Consider the following 18,213-nt stretch of genomic DNA (forward strand, 5'->3'; position numbering starts at 1 on the left):
CTTCTTCACAGTAAAGGAAACAATCAACATGAAGAAAGAGCCTACAGAATGGGAGAAAATCTTTGCCACCTGCACTTCAGATAGAGCATTAATCTCCAGGATATATAAAGAACTCAAAAAACTTAACACCAAAAGCAAAAACAACAACAAATAATAGACACTTCACAGAAGAAATACTATCGGTGTTATGGTTTGGATGTGACGTGTCCCCCAAAAGTTCACATGTAAGATAAATGCAAGAAGGTTCAGAGGAGAAGTGAGTGGATTGTGAAAATCTTAACCCAATCAGTGAATTAATCCTCTGATAGGGATTAACTGAGTGGTAAATGAAGTGGTAGAGTGTTTCTGGAGGAGGTGGGCATTGGGGGTGTGGCTTTGGGGTATATATTTGTATCTGGCAAGTGGAGACCTCTCTCTGCTTTCTGATCATCATGTGAGCTGCTTTCCTCCGCCACACTCTTCCTCTGTGATGTTCAGCCTCACCTTGAGTCCTAAGGAATGGAGCTGACTATCTATGGACACAGACCACTGAAACCATGAGCCCTCAAATAAACTGTTCCTCCTCTATCATTGTTCTGGTCAGGTCTTATTCACAACAGTGAAAAAGCTGACTAAAACAACCAGTCAACAAATATGTGAAAAAATGTTCAACATCTCTAGCAATTAGAAAAATGCAAATTAAAACTACATTGACATTTCATGTCACTCCAGTCAGAATGGCAATAATCAACAATACAAATAACAATAAGTGTTGGTGAGGATGTGGGGAAATGGGTACACTCATACATTGCTGGTGGGACTACAAAATGGTGCAACCACTATGAAAAGCAGTATGGAGATTCCTCAGAAAACTTGGAATGGAACCACTATTTGACCCAGCTACCCCGCTCCTTGGCAGGACTTAAAATCAGCATACTACAGTGACAAAACCACATCAATGTTTACAGCAGCTCAATTTACAATAGCCAACCTATGGAACCAACCTAGGTGTCTTTCAATAGATGAATGGATAAAGAAAATGTGGTGTATAGAATATACTCAGCCATAAAAAAGAATGACTTTATCACTTTTGTCAGAAAATGGATGGATCTGTAGACTTTCTAAGTGAAATAAGCTAATTCTAAAAAAAAAAGGTTGAATGTTCTCTCTGATATGTGGATGCTAACATACAACAAGTGTGGTGGGGGAGAATAGAAGTTCAGTGGATTAGACAGAGGGGAATGAAGGGAAGGGAGGGGGATATGAAATAGGAAAGACAATAGAATGAATCACAAATAACTTTCCTATGTTCATATATGAATATACGACCAATGAAACTCCACATGATGTTCAATCACAAGACTGGGATCCTAATTAGAATAAGATGTACTCCATGTTTAATATATCAATATATACTGTCCTGACATATATATCTAAAAAGAACAAATTTAAGAAACTTCTTGTACAACATTAAAAAAAAAAGACGAAGAAGTACAGGAAGTTCCTAATCCCACCAAATGTCTTAGAATAGGAGCCAGAAATGTATGGATTTCCTCTGGGAAGTAGAGCTCCTTATTAGGCTCTTTCCTCTCCCTCAGCCCTACTGGTTAGGAGTAACCTAGAAAAGTGAACACAGGAGCCAACCACAGGATTTTATAGTTACCAGAGAAAGCAAACTGAACTTTTCCTGGAAAGACTAAAAATTGAGTAGAGGAAATGGAACTCCTTTCTCTACCTCTCCTTCCCCAACCTCTGCAACCCTATTCTTCCCTTCCTGTACTCTGACAGCCAACATGTCCTCTCTGTACCAAATGTGCACATTATTAAGGAAGACTGAGAAATTTTCAATTCTCCTGTGTTTTAGAAGGGGTTTATCACAGACATCTTCTAATTAACATCTGGAGTTAATAAGCTCCTTTTGCCTCAACATCTGCCCCAATCAGTGCCAGGCCTGGCCCTACTAACCCAGAATCTTCCTGAAGAGGAAACATGGTTGGACCTTGGACCAGGAGAAGAGATCCTTTGGCACTGATTGGTAGGTGGCCATACACTCCTTTGCTGTTAGCTAGGGTAAGGACAGCTCTTTGGAAAATTAAAACACATTTTGGCTTCATGTTCTCCTTCTGTCAAGTATCTAGACCCAGCACAAAGTAGTTCAGTCAATTTACCCTTTGGTCATCCTTTTAATATCTTCCTTTTCTATGGTATGATGCTAGTTTCCCCACTTCCTTTCCTGTTGATAAGGAAACACTTGAGGAAAGAGACAGAGCAGGACAGTTGTCTTATTGGACAAAGGAAAACATTGGCTGTTATGTGTGAGCATCACCCGGAGGCTATGTAGGCCCAGGTTTCATCAAATAGTTGGTGGAAAGGCTGCTGCTCTGGGGTCAAATACACTCTGAAACTATCTGGGAAGATGTCAGCCTGGAATTCCAGGAAGCTGCATTCAGTCAAAAGCTGGAAAGGCACGTAGTCTCGGGAAATCTCCAGCAGAAGCATCTCTTGGTAGGAAAAGTTGTTCTTGGGGGGAGGCTTCTGTGCCAGGAAGTACTGCAACAGGGCATGAGACCCCATATTGGCTGTTGAGATTTTAATTCTCTGAGTGTATCAAAGTGGCTTATGTGGCCATTCCTGAGAGTGCTTCTGCAGCTGTTACTTTCCTCAAAAACCTCATCACATAAAAGCTGTTGTGGCCAACATTTTTGTCAACTTGAACGTTCCAGGAGTGGAATTTCAGATATTCCCTGCAGCCCCCCTCCCATCATCCCTTCTGAAATTTGCAATGTCTTAACTTTTATAGAAAATAGAACGTGGGTTAGGGGACCTGGGGCATAGCTCAGGGATAGAGCATGTGCTTAGCATGCATGAGGCCCTGGGTTCAATCCTTAGCACTGTACACACACGCACACACACACACACACACACACACAAAAGTACATGGACTTTGGAATTGAGTCTGAGGTCCTAGCCACAACATAGATTGGCTCTTTGAAGAAGTTCCCCACTTCTTTGAGACTCAGTTTCTATGTCTGTAAAATGGGGATAATAGTAATATATACTTTGGTGTGTTGTTACAAGTATTAAATAAAATGATACATGGAAAGTACTTACCACAGTGCCTTTTATATAAAAAGTCTCAATAAATATTAGCTGTTATTTAAATGTTAGAGTTTAAGTAGCTGTCAATCATTCCATTGTTTTGGCTAATAAACAGTGTTATTTCTAGGACTGGGGATGTGGCTCAAGCAGTAGCGTGCTCGCCTGGCATGCGTGCAGCCCAGGTTTGATCCTCAGCACCACATACAAACAAAGATGTAGTGTCCGCCGAAAACTAAAAAATAAATACTAAAAAAAAAAAAAAAAAAAAAAAAAAAAACAGTGCTATTTCTATTGATAGGCATTGGTTGTACATATTTACATAACTTGTAAGAATCACATGGTTCACTGAAAAGCATTTGGGATTGGGGCAGGAATTCTGGGTTCAAGTCTCAACTCTTTCTCCCCACCTCCCCTGGCATCAATTGATCCTGTGGTCTTGACCAAGACATTTCATCTCTCTGAACTTCAGGGTTTTTGAAAATCTAAAATGGGAATAATAGCATCTTTCCTATCCACCTTACAGAGTTATTGAAAGAATCAAATGTACCTCTATGTGAAAAATCACTTTGTAAACTGCAACTTTCTATGCAATACTTGGGAGAGATCATCTTGCTCTCCTTTGATACATGAGAAGATTAAAAAAAAAAGATGCCCTGGTCTTCAGAGATTTTTTTGTAAAAAAAATTAAGATGTATTTTGGATGAAGCCATCAGAGGTAGCTCAAGAGACATAATAAGAAGGAAGCAACCTTAGGGAAATATAACATAATCTTCATTAGCTGTTATACTTTAGTTATGGAATACCCCCCAATATGTCATATGTTGAAGTCTCAGAACCCAGCTGGCAGCACTACCAGGAGGTGGTAGGTTCTTTGGGAGTTAGGGCCTAGTTGGAAGAGGTAGGTCACTAGGGTGTGCCTTCAAAGGGTATATTTTGTTCCTGGATCTTTCCTATTTCTCTCTCTGCTTCTTGGCTGCCATAGGTGAGCAGCTTTGTTCTGCCACACCATCCTCACTGTGATGTTCTGCCTTAGCACAAGCCCACAGTGAAGGGGCCAAGCAACCATGAACTGAAACCTCCAAAACTGAGAACCAAAATCAATCTTTCCTCCCTTTAATTGTTCTTTTCAGGTATTTTGTCACAGCAATGAAAAGCTAACACATTTACCAATATAATGGAAACAGCACTGAGAATCCAGATATAAACCCATTCATCCATAAACAATTTTCAACAAGGGTGCCAAGAAATTCAATGGGAAAAGAAGAATCTTTTTAACAATGGTTCTGAGAAAACTGTATCCACATGCACAATAATAAAAAGTTGCGCCTTATTTCACACCGTACAAAAATTAAGTAAAAATGGACCAAAGGCCTATATAAGACCTAAAACTATAAAACTCTTATTTACACAGGAGTAAATCTTCATGATCTTAGATTACATAATTAGATGTGACACTAAAAAAATGAATATCAAAAGAACTAATGGACAAAACTAAACATCATCAAAAAAACATTAAAGTTGTTCATCAATCTGTACATGGTGGAGAACAGTTCAGGATGGTGAGGCAGGAGGATTGCAATTTCAGAGCCAATATTGGCAACTTAGAAAAAGGAATCTTTATACACTGTTGATGAGAATGTAAATTATTACAGCCACTATTGAAAATAGTATAGCGGTTCCTCAAAAAACTAAAAGTAGTAATTTCATATGATCAACCACTCCTAGTTATATACCTGAGGAAAATGAAGTCATCACACAAAAGAGATACCCAGTTTATTATGTTATTGAAGCACTATTCATAATAGCCAAGATAAGGAATCAGCATAGATGAATGGATAAAGAAAATATGGTATACATATACACAATGGCATATTATGCAACCATAAAGAAGAATGAAATTTTGTCTTTTGCATGAAAATGTGTGGAACTAGAAGATATGATGTTAAGCAAAATGAGTCAGACTCAGAAAGACAAGTATTGCATATTTTCTCTCATATGTAGAAACAAAAAGATGATCTGAAAGTAGAAAAGAAACTATTAGGAACTAGAAGGGGCTGGTGGGAGTGGGAAGAGAGAGAGAAAGGGGAGAAATGATGTAGAACAACAGAGAAGGGAAGGTGGACAGGATCAATTCACGATAATACATGCATGGAAATGTCACAGTGAAACTCATTAATTTGTACAATTAATATATGTTAATAAAAATGGTAAAAAAGTTAAAATGGTAAATTTTAACACAATAAAAATGTTTCCCATGATAAAAAAAAAATGTTATCTAATTCAGTCCTTCCACTTGAATTTCAGACTGTCCATCCTAATTCATAAATAGGGGCACTCTTCGTATATTCATAAGCTAACTCCATAAATCAATGATCATTCATCTACTGACTACCAGTCTGTGGTTTAACTTTGGTCCAATACATTTTATTTATTTATTTACTTATTTACTTACTTATTTATTTATTTATTTTATGTGGTGCTAAGGATTGAACCCAGTGCCTTACAAGTGCTAGGCAAGCATTCTACCTCTGAGCTACAGCCCCAACCCCTAATCTATGTTTTTGACATATATAACTGAAGGCTGCTTCTCTTCACAGGATCATTTAACTTTGATATGAGTTTTATTCCGATTGATCAATTATCTTTATTATAAATTATGTTTTGGTTTACTTTGTTTACAAACTTAAGTGTTCTAAACACTACATCACTTCAAAAGCCCTTCCAAGTTCCACAACCAATTAAATCAAATACACATTAATTTGAGAATGAAAGAAATGATATGGGCAGAATCTATTAATTTTCCAGTTGTTGATAGATATTATTTGGTTGACAAACCTAAACATAAGAAATGCATACACCCATGCTATTTCATGTTTCAGCTGATTTTTCATATGGATATGTGTCTATCTAACAATACTACACGCCCTAACCTTTGAGGTTTTGTGGGTTTTTTTTGGGGGGGGGATTTGCAAGTGTATAGGCTTTGCTTCCCTTAACCATCTCTATTTTTTTAAGTATGAATTCTTTTTTTAATTTTTTAGTTGTAGTTGAACACAATATTTTATTTATTTATTTATATGTGGTGCTGAGGATCGAACCCAGGGCCTCACACATGCTAAGTAAGTGCTCTACCACTGAGCCACAACCCCAGCCTCACCATCTCTATTTTTATTTTGATAAAATAACCAAGAACATCTGTAAACTATTTTTTTCTGACATACTGTCCTGCATTGCTTATGAATTAAAATGGTGATGATTATTTGGTTTATAGAATTGGATGGAAAGTGTAAACCACCATGCAAATCAAAAGTTCAGAATGACAGCTCCATCTCCAAACTATCACTCTGACTTCCCTCCTCGTGTTTAGCTACAGCAGGAGAAATTGCACACAAGAAGAAATTATATCTCTGATGGGTTACCAACCCCACAATGCCCCCTTCAGGAGGGGCCTAATACTTTCTTTGCTGCCAAGATCTTGTGTGATGAAGCCTTCATTTGTGGGTTCATAGGTAGCTCATCATCACCAGACATTTCTTCCAAGTCCTTATTTGTGCCAGAACGGATAAGAGGTGGGCTGATGCTGGGCTGGCGCGGGCGCAGTGGTGGGATCTGACAAAGGGGGGGATAGAAGAGAAAAGTTGGAATGTGTACTTTCCCCTAAGATATTGGTATTTTCTTGTTCCTTAATTGCTGAAGGACTAAGAAGCCAAAAAAAATGGAAAAAATAGATAGACCCAGGAAACAATCTCCTATCTCTCTGACCTCACTTCTAGGACCAACTTAAATCAAAGGCTAACAGCCTTGGTTTATCCTCTGGATTGCTGCACACATTTGACAAACCCCAAACAGAAACTTCACATTGCTTGTTTGATCAAAACTGAATTCTGGTGTTATCGCATTACTGATGCTAACTACAAATCTTTTTTTGATTTTGATCTTTGTTTGAACTTCAGCCATGCCTTTGGAAGCTCAATTCTTGTGGAAGTGACTTTTTGAGTTATGATCTGGAATTGGCATCCAAACTTCTATCCTTGCTCTTGTTATTCTAGGAATTGTCTAGACTACATCTTGGCTATTTGTTCCTTATCTTATCTCTGTCCAGATTGATTTTTCTGGGATTTTTTTTAAAAGAAAATCTATAGACCTAGGGCTTAGAGGAGTCACTCAGCAGTAGAGTAGTTGCCTAGTATGTGTGAGGCCCTGGGTTCAATCCTCAGCACAGAGAGAGAGAGAGAGAGAGAGAGAGAGAGAGAGAGAGAGAGAGAGAAGGAAGAAAGGAAGGGAGGGAAGGAGGGAGGGAGGGAGAAGAGGGAGAAAAAGAGGAATGAAGGAAACAGAAAGGAAAGAAAATCTAGTTCTGGTTTTCTAAGGGAATAAAAATTTGTCATTTGAATTTTCTTTGTGTTTTGGCAGACTAACTTAGTTAATCCCAGTTTGAAGATGATGGGACACTTGACTTCAAGGCACTGTTTTTTTTTCCAGGGTCCTCTTGATGTGGTTTAGAATCCATGATTTTATTTTAAACAAATGCTGTATAAGCATCTACAATGTGTTACACCCAATCCTAGGAGCTGGACCTACAACAACAAACAAAGCAAGATTCTTTCTTTTATGAAGTTAACATGCTTGTTTCTGTTGTAGGCTCTGCCAGGCTCAGGATGCATAACCTTCAGACACTGTAGCCAAAGAAAAATGGCAACAGGGGAGGCCTGCCAAAGTTTTGCCTCTGAGTTTCTTTAGATCAGGGTCTCCAGTGCACCCTTATTACTACCAAGTTCTATTGGGGGCTCTTGAGAAGAGGCCAAATCAACCATCTCCAAACCCAGTACCAATAATAATAATTATAAATAATGACAAATAACTTTTACTAATCGGTTACAATGTACTTATCTGGGAAAGCTCTCCATATATGTATGTCTTAAAGTTTCACAATTCTTTGAGGTGTTTGCTAGTGTGGTCTCCATTTTATATATGAGGATAACAAACATTGAGAAATGATGTAATTGGCCCAAATTCTCTCAGTGGCAGGGCACGCATTTGAAAGGTCTGTCCAGCTTGAGAGCCCGTGTTCTTAACCACTCTAGTCTTTGTGCACGCTAGTGTGTGACCTATAAGAGCTGGGAAGGGGAGATCCCATACAGAAGGCCAAATTAAAAAGAATCAACCAGAACAGATGGTGTGCCTGCCTCCTTAAGAAGAGCCACAGAGGGCAAATTGGACCTGAGAATAATAATCAACACTGCTTTGTAGTCTTGGTTTCTTAAATAACTGAATTCAATTTGATTACATAGCAGAAAGATACTATTAATATGCTGTCACATCTTCTTAACCATGTGTGCTCAAATAAAGAGAACAGAAAATGCCATAGAGAATAATCTATGAATCCACATTCCTAACACTTCAGAGAAGGCATCAGGTAAATATCTGGCAGGGAATAAAATTGTCTCAGTCTTGGTATTTCTGACTCAACTACAAACCTTAGTTTCCTCTCTCAGAAGCCTCTAATTGCAATCAGGTGTGGTGGCATATACCTGTAATCCCAGCCGCTCAGGAGATTGAGGCAGGAGGATCATGAGTTCAAAGCCAGCCTCAGCAATTTATCAAGGTCCCAAGCAAATCAGTGAGATCCTGTCTCTAAATAAAATATGAAAATGGCTAGGAAAGCCTGGGGTTGTGGCTCAGTGGTAGAGTGCTTGCCTAGCATGTGTGAGGCACTGGGCTCAATTTTCAGCATCACATATAAACAATAAAATAAAAGTCCATTGGTAATTTAAAAAAAAAAATTTAGAAAAAAAGGCTAGGAATATGGTTCAATGTTTAAGTACCCCTGGGCTCAATCCTTGGTACCAAAAAAAAAAAAAAAAGCCTCTAGTTACTCAAAATGTCATCTATAATTCATTATGGGGAAGGCCCCTTCAAGGGACTCAGCCACTGGCCAATTCCCTACTTGCCCCAGCTTCTATGTAGCACTGGGTGTCAGGAACCTTGGCTTAATGCTATCAACTACCCTGCATTTAGAGTTGTCGCATTGGCACTTAACTGGAAGTTTCCCATGTAGAGGTCAATATAATTGTTGATGGCTCAGGATTTATTGATATCCTCTGCTGTCTTCAGTCCTGTTTACCAGCAGAAAGCCTAAGGGAACAGGCCAAGGTCCTAAGCATTGGCCCAAACCAAACATTAAAGAAAACCTGCCTTTGGGCTACTGTGACTGTAGTTTCCCCCACCCACTTCATGGTGAGAAGCAATGCCCCTAGAATCTTTGTTCCTTAATTTTCACACACACACACACACACAAAAAAAAATCACTCTTTAAAAAAATGGAATATCTCTGTTGTATGGAACTCTCAGTTTCTGGGATTAATAGAGGAGGTGGAAACTGGGTGCAGTGGCTTATGCTTGTAATCCCAGAAGCACAAGAGGCTGAGGCAGGAGGATCATGAGTTCAAAGCCAGCCTCAGCAAAAGTAAGGCACTAAGCAACTCAGTGAAACCCTGTCTCTAAATAAAATACAAAATAGGGCTGGGGATGTGGCTCAGTGGTTGAGTGCCCAGAGTTCAATTTCCTGTACCAAAGAGAGTGAGAGGGAGAGAGAGAGAGAGAGAGAGAGAGAGAGAGAGAGAGAGAGAGAGAGAGAGAGAGAGAAGGAAGGAGGAGGAGGAGGAGGAGGAGGAGGAGAGGGAGATGTCCAGGAAACAGGTATTGTCTTTTGCAAATGTAAGAAATAACCCTGTGACATTTGGTCATGGTCATGAGGAGGCAGGAAGTGTAACTGTGAAGGCAAGTGAAAGCTGGTATTGATATTTAAAGTTGAAGACTGAAAAGTGCATGGAAGTGACTTCCTGCTATTATGCAAGATGGCAACAGTCTGCTGACCCTAGGGGCTTTACAACCATAAATTCATCACCATTGGTAACTATTTCAGTGTTTTCTTCTCCACCCTCCAGGCCTAAAAAACCTAGCAGAACTTCCATGCACTGTACAGAAACTATGGCAATTTGTATGGGGACTCAGGCAGATATGTCATAAATAAGTCAAATTTACTATTTGCCAAATGCAAAGTAATCAGGTCTCCAGTAGAAAAGATGTCCTTCTTGTGTGGCCTTCCCAGTTACATAGGAATTTTTTTAATATTTATTTTTTAGTTTTAGGTGGACACAATGTCTTTATTTTACATTTATGTGGTTCTGAGGATCAAACCCAGTGGCTCATGCATACTAGGTGAGCACTCTACCACTGACCCAAAACCCCAGCCCCAGGAATTTTTTTTTTTTTAACATGGAAATCTTTAGGCATAATCCCACACATAACTGAGAAAAAGAAGATGTAGCTGCTATGGGTTAATGCCTCAGCAACCCTTAGCAGCTCCATCTGGGACATTTCTGAATCAGAGCTCCAGAAGCATCTGACTGAGCAACGGATGCCTACTATATGATTAGGATTAGGGGGCTGGAGATATAGCTCAGTTGGTAGAGTGCTTGACTCACATATGCAAGGCCCTGGTTTAAATCCCCAGCATCACACACACACACACACAAAAAAAAAAAAAAAAAACAGGTTAAGATTAGCAAGAAGCAAGAGATCATTCTATATACATCCTGTATTTTATTGGGGCTAAAGCTGTACCTTTTACAAGCAGATACAAAGAGGTTGGGCATCTTAGAAACTGGGATAAAGAAAATACCTCAGTTAACACATCTTAGTCAGATTTTCAAGTCTACAACTTATTATTTAGGTAATCTTGAATGATTTCCTTAACTTTTCTGAGTCTCCAACCAAGTAATTCTTTGATGTAGATATTACATATTATGCCCATTGCAGATTAGAAAAGGAAATCTCTTATACTCGTTGTAGATTAGAAAAGGAAACCTCAGCAATTAGCCCATAGTCACATAGTAAGTAGCAAAGGGATAAATCAAGCACAGATCTGTCTGTCAGACTTATCTGCCCATGCACGGAACAATTTCACCCTATTACCTCAGTGATCTTGGAATCTGCAACCCAGACTCCACTTCTGGGTACATATCGAGGGACAACTCCAAACTTAGCTCCAGATAAAGCTCCATGTACATTACTAGTCCCAATTCTAGGCAGAGTTCTGGAAACATGACTTCTCTGTGGAAGAAAGAGAAAAACTTGGGGGTTGGTATGCTGGCACATAAACAGTGTACTGTAACTTCTAAAACTTCGAAAACTTCATAACTTTGTGTATGTGTGAAGAGAAGTAAATATATATTAACCAACACCATGTGCTGGGCTATAGGTAAGCATGTCACATTTAGTCATTCAATACTCACAACAGTTCTATAGAGTAGAATTAGTTGAGAAGCAGAGGTAAATTCCTCCCTCCTTTTGCAGGGAATGGGCAGAGTAGGAGTAGGGAATGGAAAAATAATAGGCCCATTAGGCACTAATTCCCAAGTCCACCATTACCTGCAGAGATCTGCCTCTCTGGGATTCCAAAGAGGGGTGCATTTTGCCTGTTGATCTTTCAATCTCAGGATCCAACATAAAGATGCTATCATGGGGTAGGGCTTTGTTCCCCATGTTGCCCTTGATCCTGAACAGAAAGGAAAGGTCTTGTAAAGCAGGCAATGGGCCACAGGAACAGAAGACAAATGTATACTCACAATATGGCCTACCATAGATACCTCAGAAAGAGTGTTGAGGATGCATACATGGTGACACCGAAAGCTCTTCTTAAGGTATTAAGTGAAAAAAATAAAGAATATCATTCTTTATGTTTTTAATATATACACATATATTGCATACATATATAGTTTATGTTCAAAGAAAAAAGTCTGGGAGGACATTTCCTCTGAGGAATGGTACTAGGGACAGGAGGGGAATTGTCATTTTCTATTTTATGTACTTTTATATAATTTTAATTTTAAAAATTATAAACATGTCATATATATGATACTTTTATTGAGGTATGTATTACATATCACACAATTCGCCCATCTAAAGTACACAATATAATAGTGACAATTATAGGGACTGAAAAGGTTATTAAAGATCTTTCACACCCAATTGCTCTCTAGTGTTTTTGTTTTGACTTTTTTTTCAATAGCAAAGATCTTCCCAGATGTAAGAGGCTTTCATTTATCATTTTTTCCTCTTTCACACAAGGGTTCTGTGATACATCTGTCCTATTTTCAAACTCATCTTATGTACCATCCATTCCTTCCCTCTCCAGTTTGCATCCCCCAATTGGAAATACATTCTGATTAGGAATGGAGCCAGGTCAACCACAATTATGTGTTAGGAGAAATCAAGGAAAATCTAGAAACAAATGAAATCTAAATGTCTAAAAGACTCCTTTTGGGTTGTGGTAATAATTTATTTTACCTTTAAAATTTATCCAAAGGCATCACAAAAAGTGAAAACTACAGACCAAAATATCTAATGAATAGATATCTAAAAACACTCAATAAAATATCAGCAAATTGAATCCAGTAACATGTAAAAATAGTTACATGCCATGACAAAGTAGGATTTGTGAGGAATGCAAAGTTAGTTTGACGTGAAATATAATGCATGTGATACACTACATCAATAGAATAAAAACAAGAATCACATGATTGTTTCAATAGATGCAGAAAAAACATTGTAAAATCTGACACCCTTTTCTGATAAGTGCATGCCAACTTGATAGAAGACATTTATGACAAAACCACAGCAAACATCATACTTGGTGGTGAAAGAGTAGATGCTTTTTCCCTAAGATCAAGAACAACACAAGGGTAACTGCCTTTGCTACATCAACAGTGTATTGGAATTTATGGCCAGGGATATTAAATAAGAAAATTAAATTTAAAAAAACATTCAGAATATAAAGGAAGAGTGAAATTATCTCTATTCACAGATGATGCAATTTTGTAAATAAAAACTCTTAAGGAATTCACTAAAAACTACTAGAACTAATAAATTAATTCAGCAAGGGTGCAGGATATAAAATCAGTATACAAAGTTGTATTCTATTGATTGGCAATGAACAATCTGAAAATAAAATTAAGAAAATATTTCCACTTATATTAGCATCATAAAGAATAAAACACTTAGGAATAAATTTAACAAAAGACATGCAAAATGTACCCTGAAAACTATAAAGCATTATTGAAATAACTTAAAGAAAGCCTAAATAAATGGAAGGACATCCCATGTTCATGGATTGGAAGGTTTAATCTTGTCAAGATGGCAATACTCCACAAATTGATTGACAAATTCAATGAAATCCCTTTTGGAACTCCAGGTGAAAGGTAGTATAGCACTGGCATAAAGATAGACATATAGATCAATGGAATAGAGAGTCCAGACATAAACCCATAATCTATAGTTATTTGGTTTGCAACAAGGATTCCAAGACCATTCAATGGGAAAAGAACAGTCTTTTCAACAAATTGTTCTGGTGCAACCTGATATCCACATGCAAAAAAAGAAAATGAAGTTGCACTTTATCTCATACTATATATAAGAATTAATTCCGGCTGGGAATGTTTCTGAGTGGTAGAGCACTTGCCTAGTATGCATGAGGCCCTGGGTTCAATCCCCAGCAATACACACACACACACACACACACACACACACATACACACACCTCAAAATGGGCCAATGATCTAAATATAATAGCTAGAACTATAAAACTCTTAGAGGAAACCCTAACAGTAATCTTCATGATCTTGAATTTCACAATGGATTCTTAGACATGACACCAAAGCTCAAGGAACAACAACAAAAAATAGATAACTATATTTCATCAAAATTAAAAACAGTGTTGGGGTTGTGACTCAGTGGCAGAATGCATGCCTTGCATATGTGAGGCATGGGGTTCGATCCTCAGCACCACATACAAAATAAATAAAAATAAAGACATTTTTAAAAATTAAAAACATTTGTGTTTCAAACGTTACTAGCAAAGAGCTACTTTGGATGGATAGTAGAATGAATCAGATATTATTACCCTATGTGCATATATGACTACACAGTTGGTATGATTCTACATCATGTACAACCATAAGAATGAGAAGTTATACTCCATTTATGTATGATGTGTCAAAGAATATTCTAGTGTCATGTATAAATATTTAGAACAAATTAAAAAATGAAAATAAAAAGACAACCTACATAATGGGAAATATAATTGCAAACTATATATCTGATAAGGGATTTGCATCCAGAATATATAACAAACTCTTACTATTAAGAACTCTTACCAATAAGGACATTTATTATTAAATTCTTAAGTAATTCAATAATAAAAATATAAATAACCAATTAAAATGAAAATTATCTAAATAGGCATTTTTCAAAAAAAACACAAATTGGCTAACACACATGAAAAGATCCTCAACCACATTAATAAGCAAGGAAATTCAAATCAAAACCATAATGAGATACTATTTTAAAATGTCTAGAATAGATAAACTCAAAGCTTCAGATAATTATTATTGGCAAGGTCATGGAGAATTTTGAACCCCCATATATTGCTAATGAGAGTATAAAATGGTACAGCCACTTTGGAAAACAGTCTGGTGGTCTCTCAAAAAGTTAAGCATATAACTATCATTTGTCCCAGGAGTTCCACTCATAGTATATACCCAAGAGAAATAAAAACATATATTACCCCAAAACTTGAATATAAATATTCATAGCAACATTATTCATAATAGCCAAAGGGTGGAAACAACCCAAATATCCATCAACTGATAAATAGATAAAATATGATATATTCATGGAATGGTATACTATTTGGTAGGAAAAGGAATGAGGTTCAGAGGCATGCCAAAACATGGATGAATCTTGAAAACATTAAAAGAGTGAAAGAAGCCAGTCAAAATAGGTCAGGTATTGTATCATACCCTTTATGAGAAATGTCCACAATAGGCAAATCCATTGAAACAGAAAGCAGACTAGTAGTTGGTAAGAGGAGGGGGGCATGAAGAATTATTGCTAGTGGGTACAGGGTTTCTTTGGGGAGTGATAAAATGTTCTAAACTTGGGGAATCATAATGGCTACTACACACGTAAAAGGTAGGATTTATAGCATGTGAATTCTATTCCAATAAAAATACAAAATTATGAAGCTATTCCTATTAGGTGGGGAAGATGCATATATACATAGCAAAGATGACATTAAGCATGAAAAGAAGGCAGGGGGGCTGAGGATGTGGCTCAAGCGGTAGCGCGCTCGCCTGGCATGCATGCAGCCCGGGTTCGATCCTCAGCACCACATACAAACAAAGATGTTGTGTCCGCCAAAAACTAAAATAAATAAATAAATAAATATTAAATATTCTCTCTCTCTCTCTCTCTCTCTCCCCCCCCTCCCTCCCTCCCTCCTCTCTCTATCAAAAAAAAGGAAGAAAGGAAGGGAGGGAAGGGGTAAGAAAGGATGGGAGGAACGGAGAAGGAGTAGGAGGAAGGGGGAGGGAAAAGAAAGCGAGCAAGCTACATGCTACAACATGGACGACCCTTGAAAAGATGCCAAGTGAAATAAAGATGACCTTTGTATTATTCCACTTATATGAAATGTTGAGAATTAGTGAATTTACAGAGGAAGAAAATAGATTCGTGGTTCCTTAGGGATGGGGATAGAGGGAAATGGGGACTGATGGTTAATGGTATAAGGTTTCTTCAGGGAAGGATGGAAATGATTTAAAATTAGATAAAATAAATTTGTTTAAACTTGAGTACTTTTATGCTTATTACCTTCATTACAAAACAATAACTGTAGGTTGGCACTTTTAAAAATCTGTCTACAAATAGTAACTAGAGAAACAATTTGGATATTATAGGGCTGGCATTAGCCCTGTCCCTGTAAGCCTATCTGGTTGTGGGGCCTGCACACAGGTGTGCTTAATCCCTACAAAACTCAGCTATCCAAATAGCCCTGATAATAAAGGAAACACACTCTGCTTTACTAAAACAGCAGTCCAGGAAAAAAAAGTAAGGTGACTATCTGGGTTAACACTTAATGGGCATATGTAACTGATCTAGCACTGACAGAAGACTGTTTTCACACATGTATATACCCACATAGACTCATTATGCATACATATCATTCATTCAGTGCTGCTCTATGGCCTGCTGGCTCCAATCAGGCTGAGAACCAGTATAACATCTGTGACTACCTTGCCTTCTGTGTTTTGTGCAGAAAAACCCAAAGGAAATCTCAGGCTACAAGTGGGCTTAGAAAACTCTCTCATTTCCATGCTGTGCATCAGCCAGAGTGAAGCTGTGGAACTGGTCCTATAATGCCAAACTCTTCCTGATCAAGAGATGACATTAATATCAGCTGTGGCCTAGTTTGTCAGAAACCAAAATTCTGGGCTGGGGTCATAGCTCAGTGGTAAAATCCTTGCCTGGCGTAATGAGGCACTGGGTTTGATCCTCAGCACCACATAAAATTTTTTTTTTTAAAAATATTGTGTCCATCCACAACTAAAAAAATACTAAAAAAAGAAACCAAAATCCTTCCCCCCAACATATCTGGTATTCATTGATCTGCTCTCTGGAGGAGGAGGAAGAGGAGGAGGAGGAGGAGGAGGAAGTGGAGGAGGAGGAGGAGGAAGTGGAGGAAGTGGAGGAGGAGGAGGAGGAGGAGGAGGAAGTGGAAGAGGAGGAGGAGGAAATGGAGGAGAAGGAGGAGGAAGTGGAGGAGAAGGAGGAGGAAGTGGAGGAGGAGGAAGTGGAGGAGGAGGAGGAGGAGGAAGAGGAGGAGGGGGAAGAGGAGGAGCAGGAAGCAGAGGAGGGGGAGGAAGAGGAGGAGGAGGAGGAGGAGAAGAAAGAGGAAGAAACTACAACTCCAAACAAAATCTCAACCTTAATTAAGAGCAATAAAGAACATTACAACACCCATTAAGATATCAAATGAAGAATGGGATTTGTCTATTCTATCAGATACATCTTAATGTAGTCTTGGAAATAGATACTAGTTCTATTGTACAGATCAAGAGAAAGCTGCCAATATGTTTGGTTATAATTGGTTGTTTCAGTAGATGAAAAATGAAGCTAATCTCCCTAAATTCTTCAGGATTTCATCCCTAGCACATTAGGCAAGATATTGGGGTTGGGGGTGATCTTCAGAACCTAAGGTTATGTTCTTTTTTTTTTTGAGAGAGAGAGAATAATAATTCTTTTAATATTTATTTTTCAATTTTCGGTGGACACAACATCCTTATTTTATTTTTATGTGGTGCTGAGGATCGAACCCAGTGCCCTATGCGTGCCAGATGAGCGCGTTACCACTTGAGCCACATCGACAGCCCTCTTTTTGTTCATTTATGCTCCTTACAAAAGGATATCAATCTCTTTCCCTTTCTCTCTCCCACTCTCATACACACACACTTCTTGTTCTTAAAGAATCTTTTTTCACAATAGTTTCATGCCTCACATGTGCTACGCAAGTGCTCTACAACTGAGCCACAACCCCAGCCCACACACACTTCTTAATATGGAGAATACATCAGAGTAAATGGATCATTTGGAGCAGAAATTGCAAGTAAGAAGGGGAGATTGTAGAACTTTGGTAGAGACAGTCCAATAAATTTTCAGAGACAATGAAAGTAAACCTGGACACCCCTTCCTCCTCACTGGTATTTAGCAAGGCCAGTGTTAGTCTTACTTATAGTTATGGTCTATAAAGCAATGGTCTATAATGTCATTACTTATGAGATATGGAAGAAGCCTCTGTATCCAAAACCATCTCTTGCATGGCAAGGCTACCACAAAGTCCTTACTCTGAATGCACTCTTTAAAGTCTTTCTTATGGAGCCATATATGTTATCAGACCATTATGTCACAAAAGTGTTGGAAGGAGGGATTAAGAGCAGCATAACATGGTAGCTAGCTGTCCCACTGCCATCAAGCAAGCCTTGAGAAAATGAATGGCAGCACTGGTAAGTTCTGTTTGGAGTCCAGGAATTCTGCAGTTTAAGGCCAGGAGAACAGTCCCAAGAGAGCTTCATAGAAAAAGATTCAATGGATCCAGGGACAGCTGGGGGCACTAGATGCCCAGATAAAAAAGCACAATAAGATGTTAAAATTAGGGCACTGCAGATTAAAAAAAAAAAACTAAATAGGAATGGCAGTGGTAGCTTAAAGTCTTCCACATATACCCTTTGTGACAAGTTA

The 18,213-nt window shown here is 38.2% G+C and overlaps 1 protein-coding gene across 1 annotated transcript in view; it reads right to left on the minus strand.

Annotated features, from left to right (window-relative positions):
- Positions 1-18,213, minus strand: part of Kiaa1210 (KIAA1210 ortholog) — a 50,648-nt gene that overhangs the window by 16,915 nt on the left and 15,520 nt on the right. The window contains 3 exon segments of the mRNA XM_027931776.2: positions 6,535-6,687; positions 11,056-11,193; positions 11,512-11,638. Of these exon segments, the coding sequence (XP_027787577.2) occupies positions 6,535-6,687; positions 11,056-11,193; positions 11,512-11,638 (418 nt within the window).

This window comes from Marmota flaviventris, chromosome X (assembly GCF_047511675.1).
Source record: "Marmota flaviventris isolate mMarFla1 chromosome X, mMarFla1.hap1, whole genome shotgun sequence".
NCBI lineage: Eukaryota > Metazoa > Chordata > Mammalia > Rodentia > Sciuridae > Marmota > Marmota flaviventris.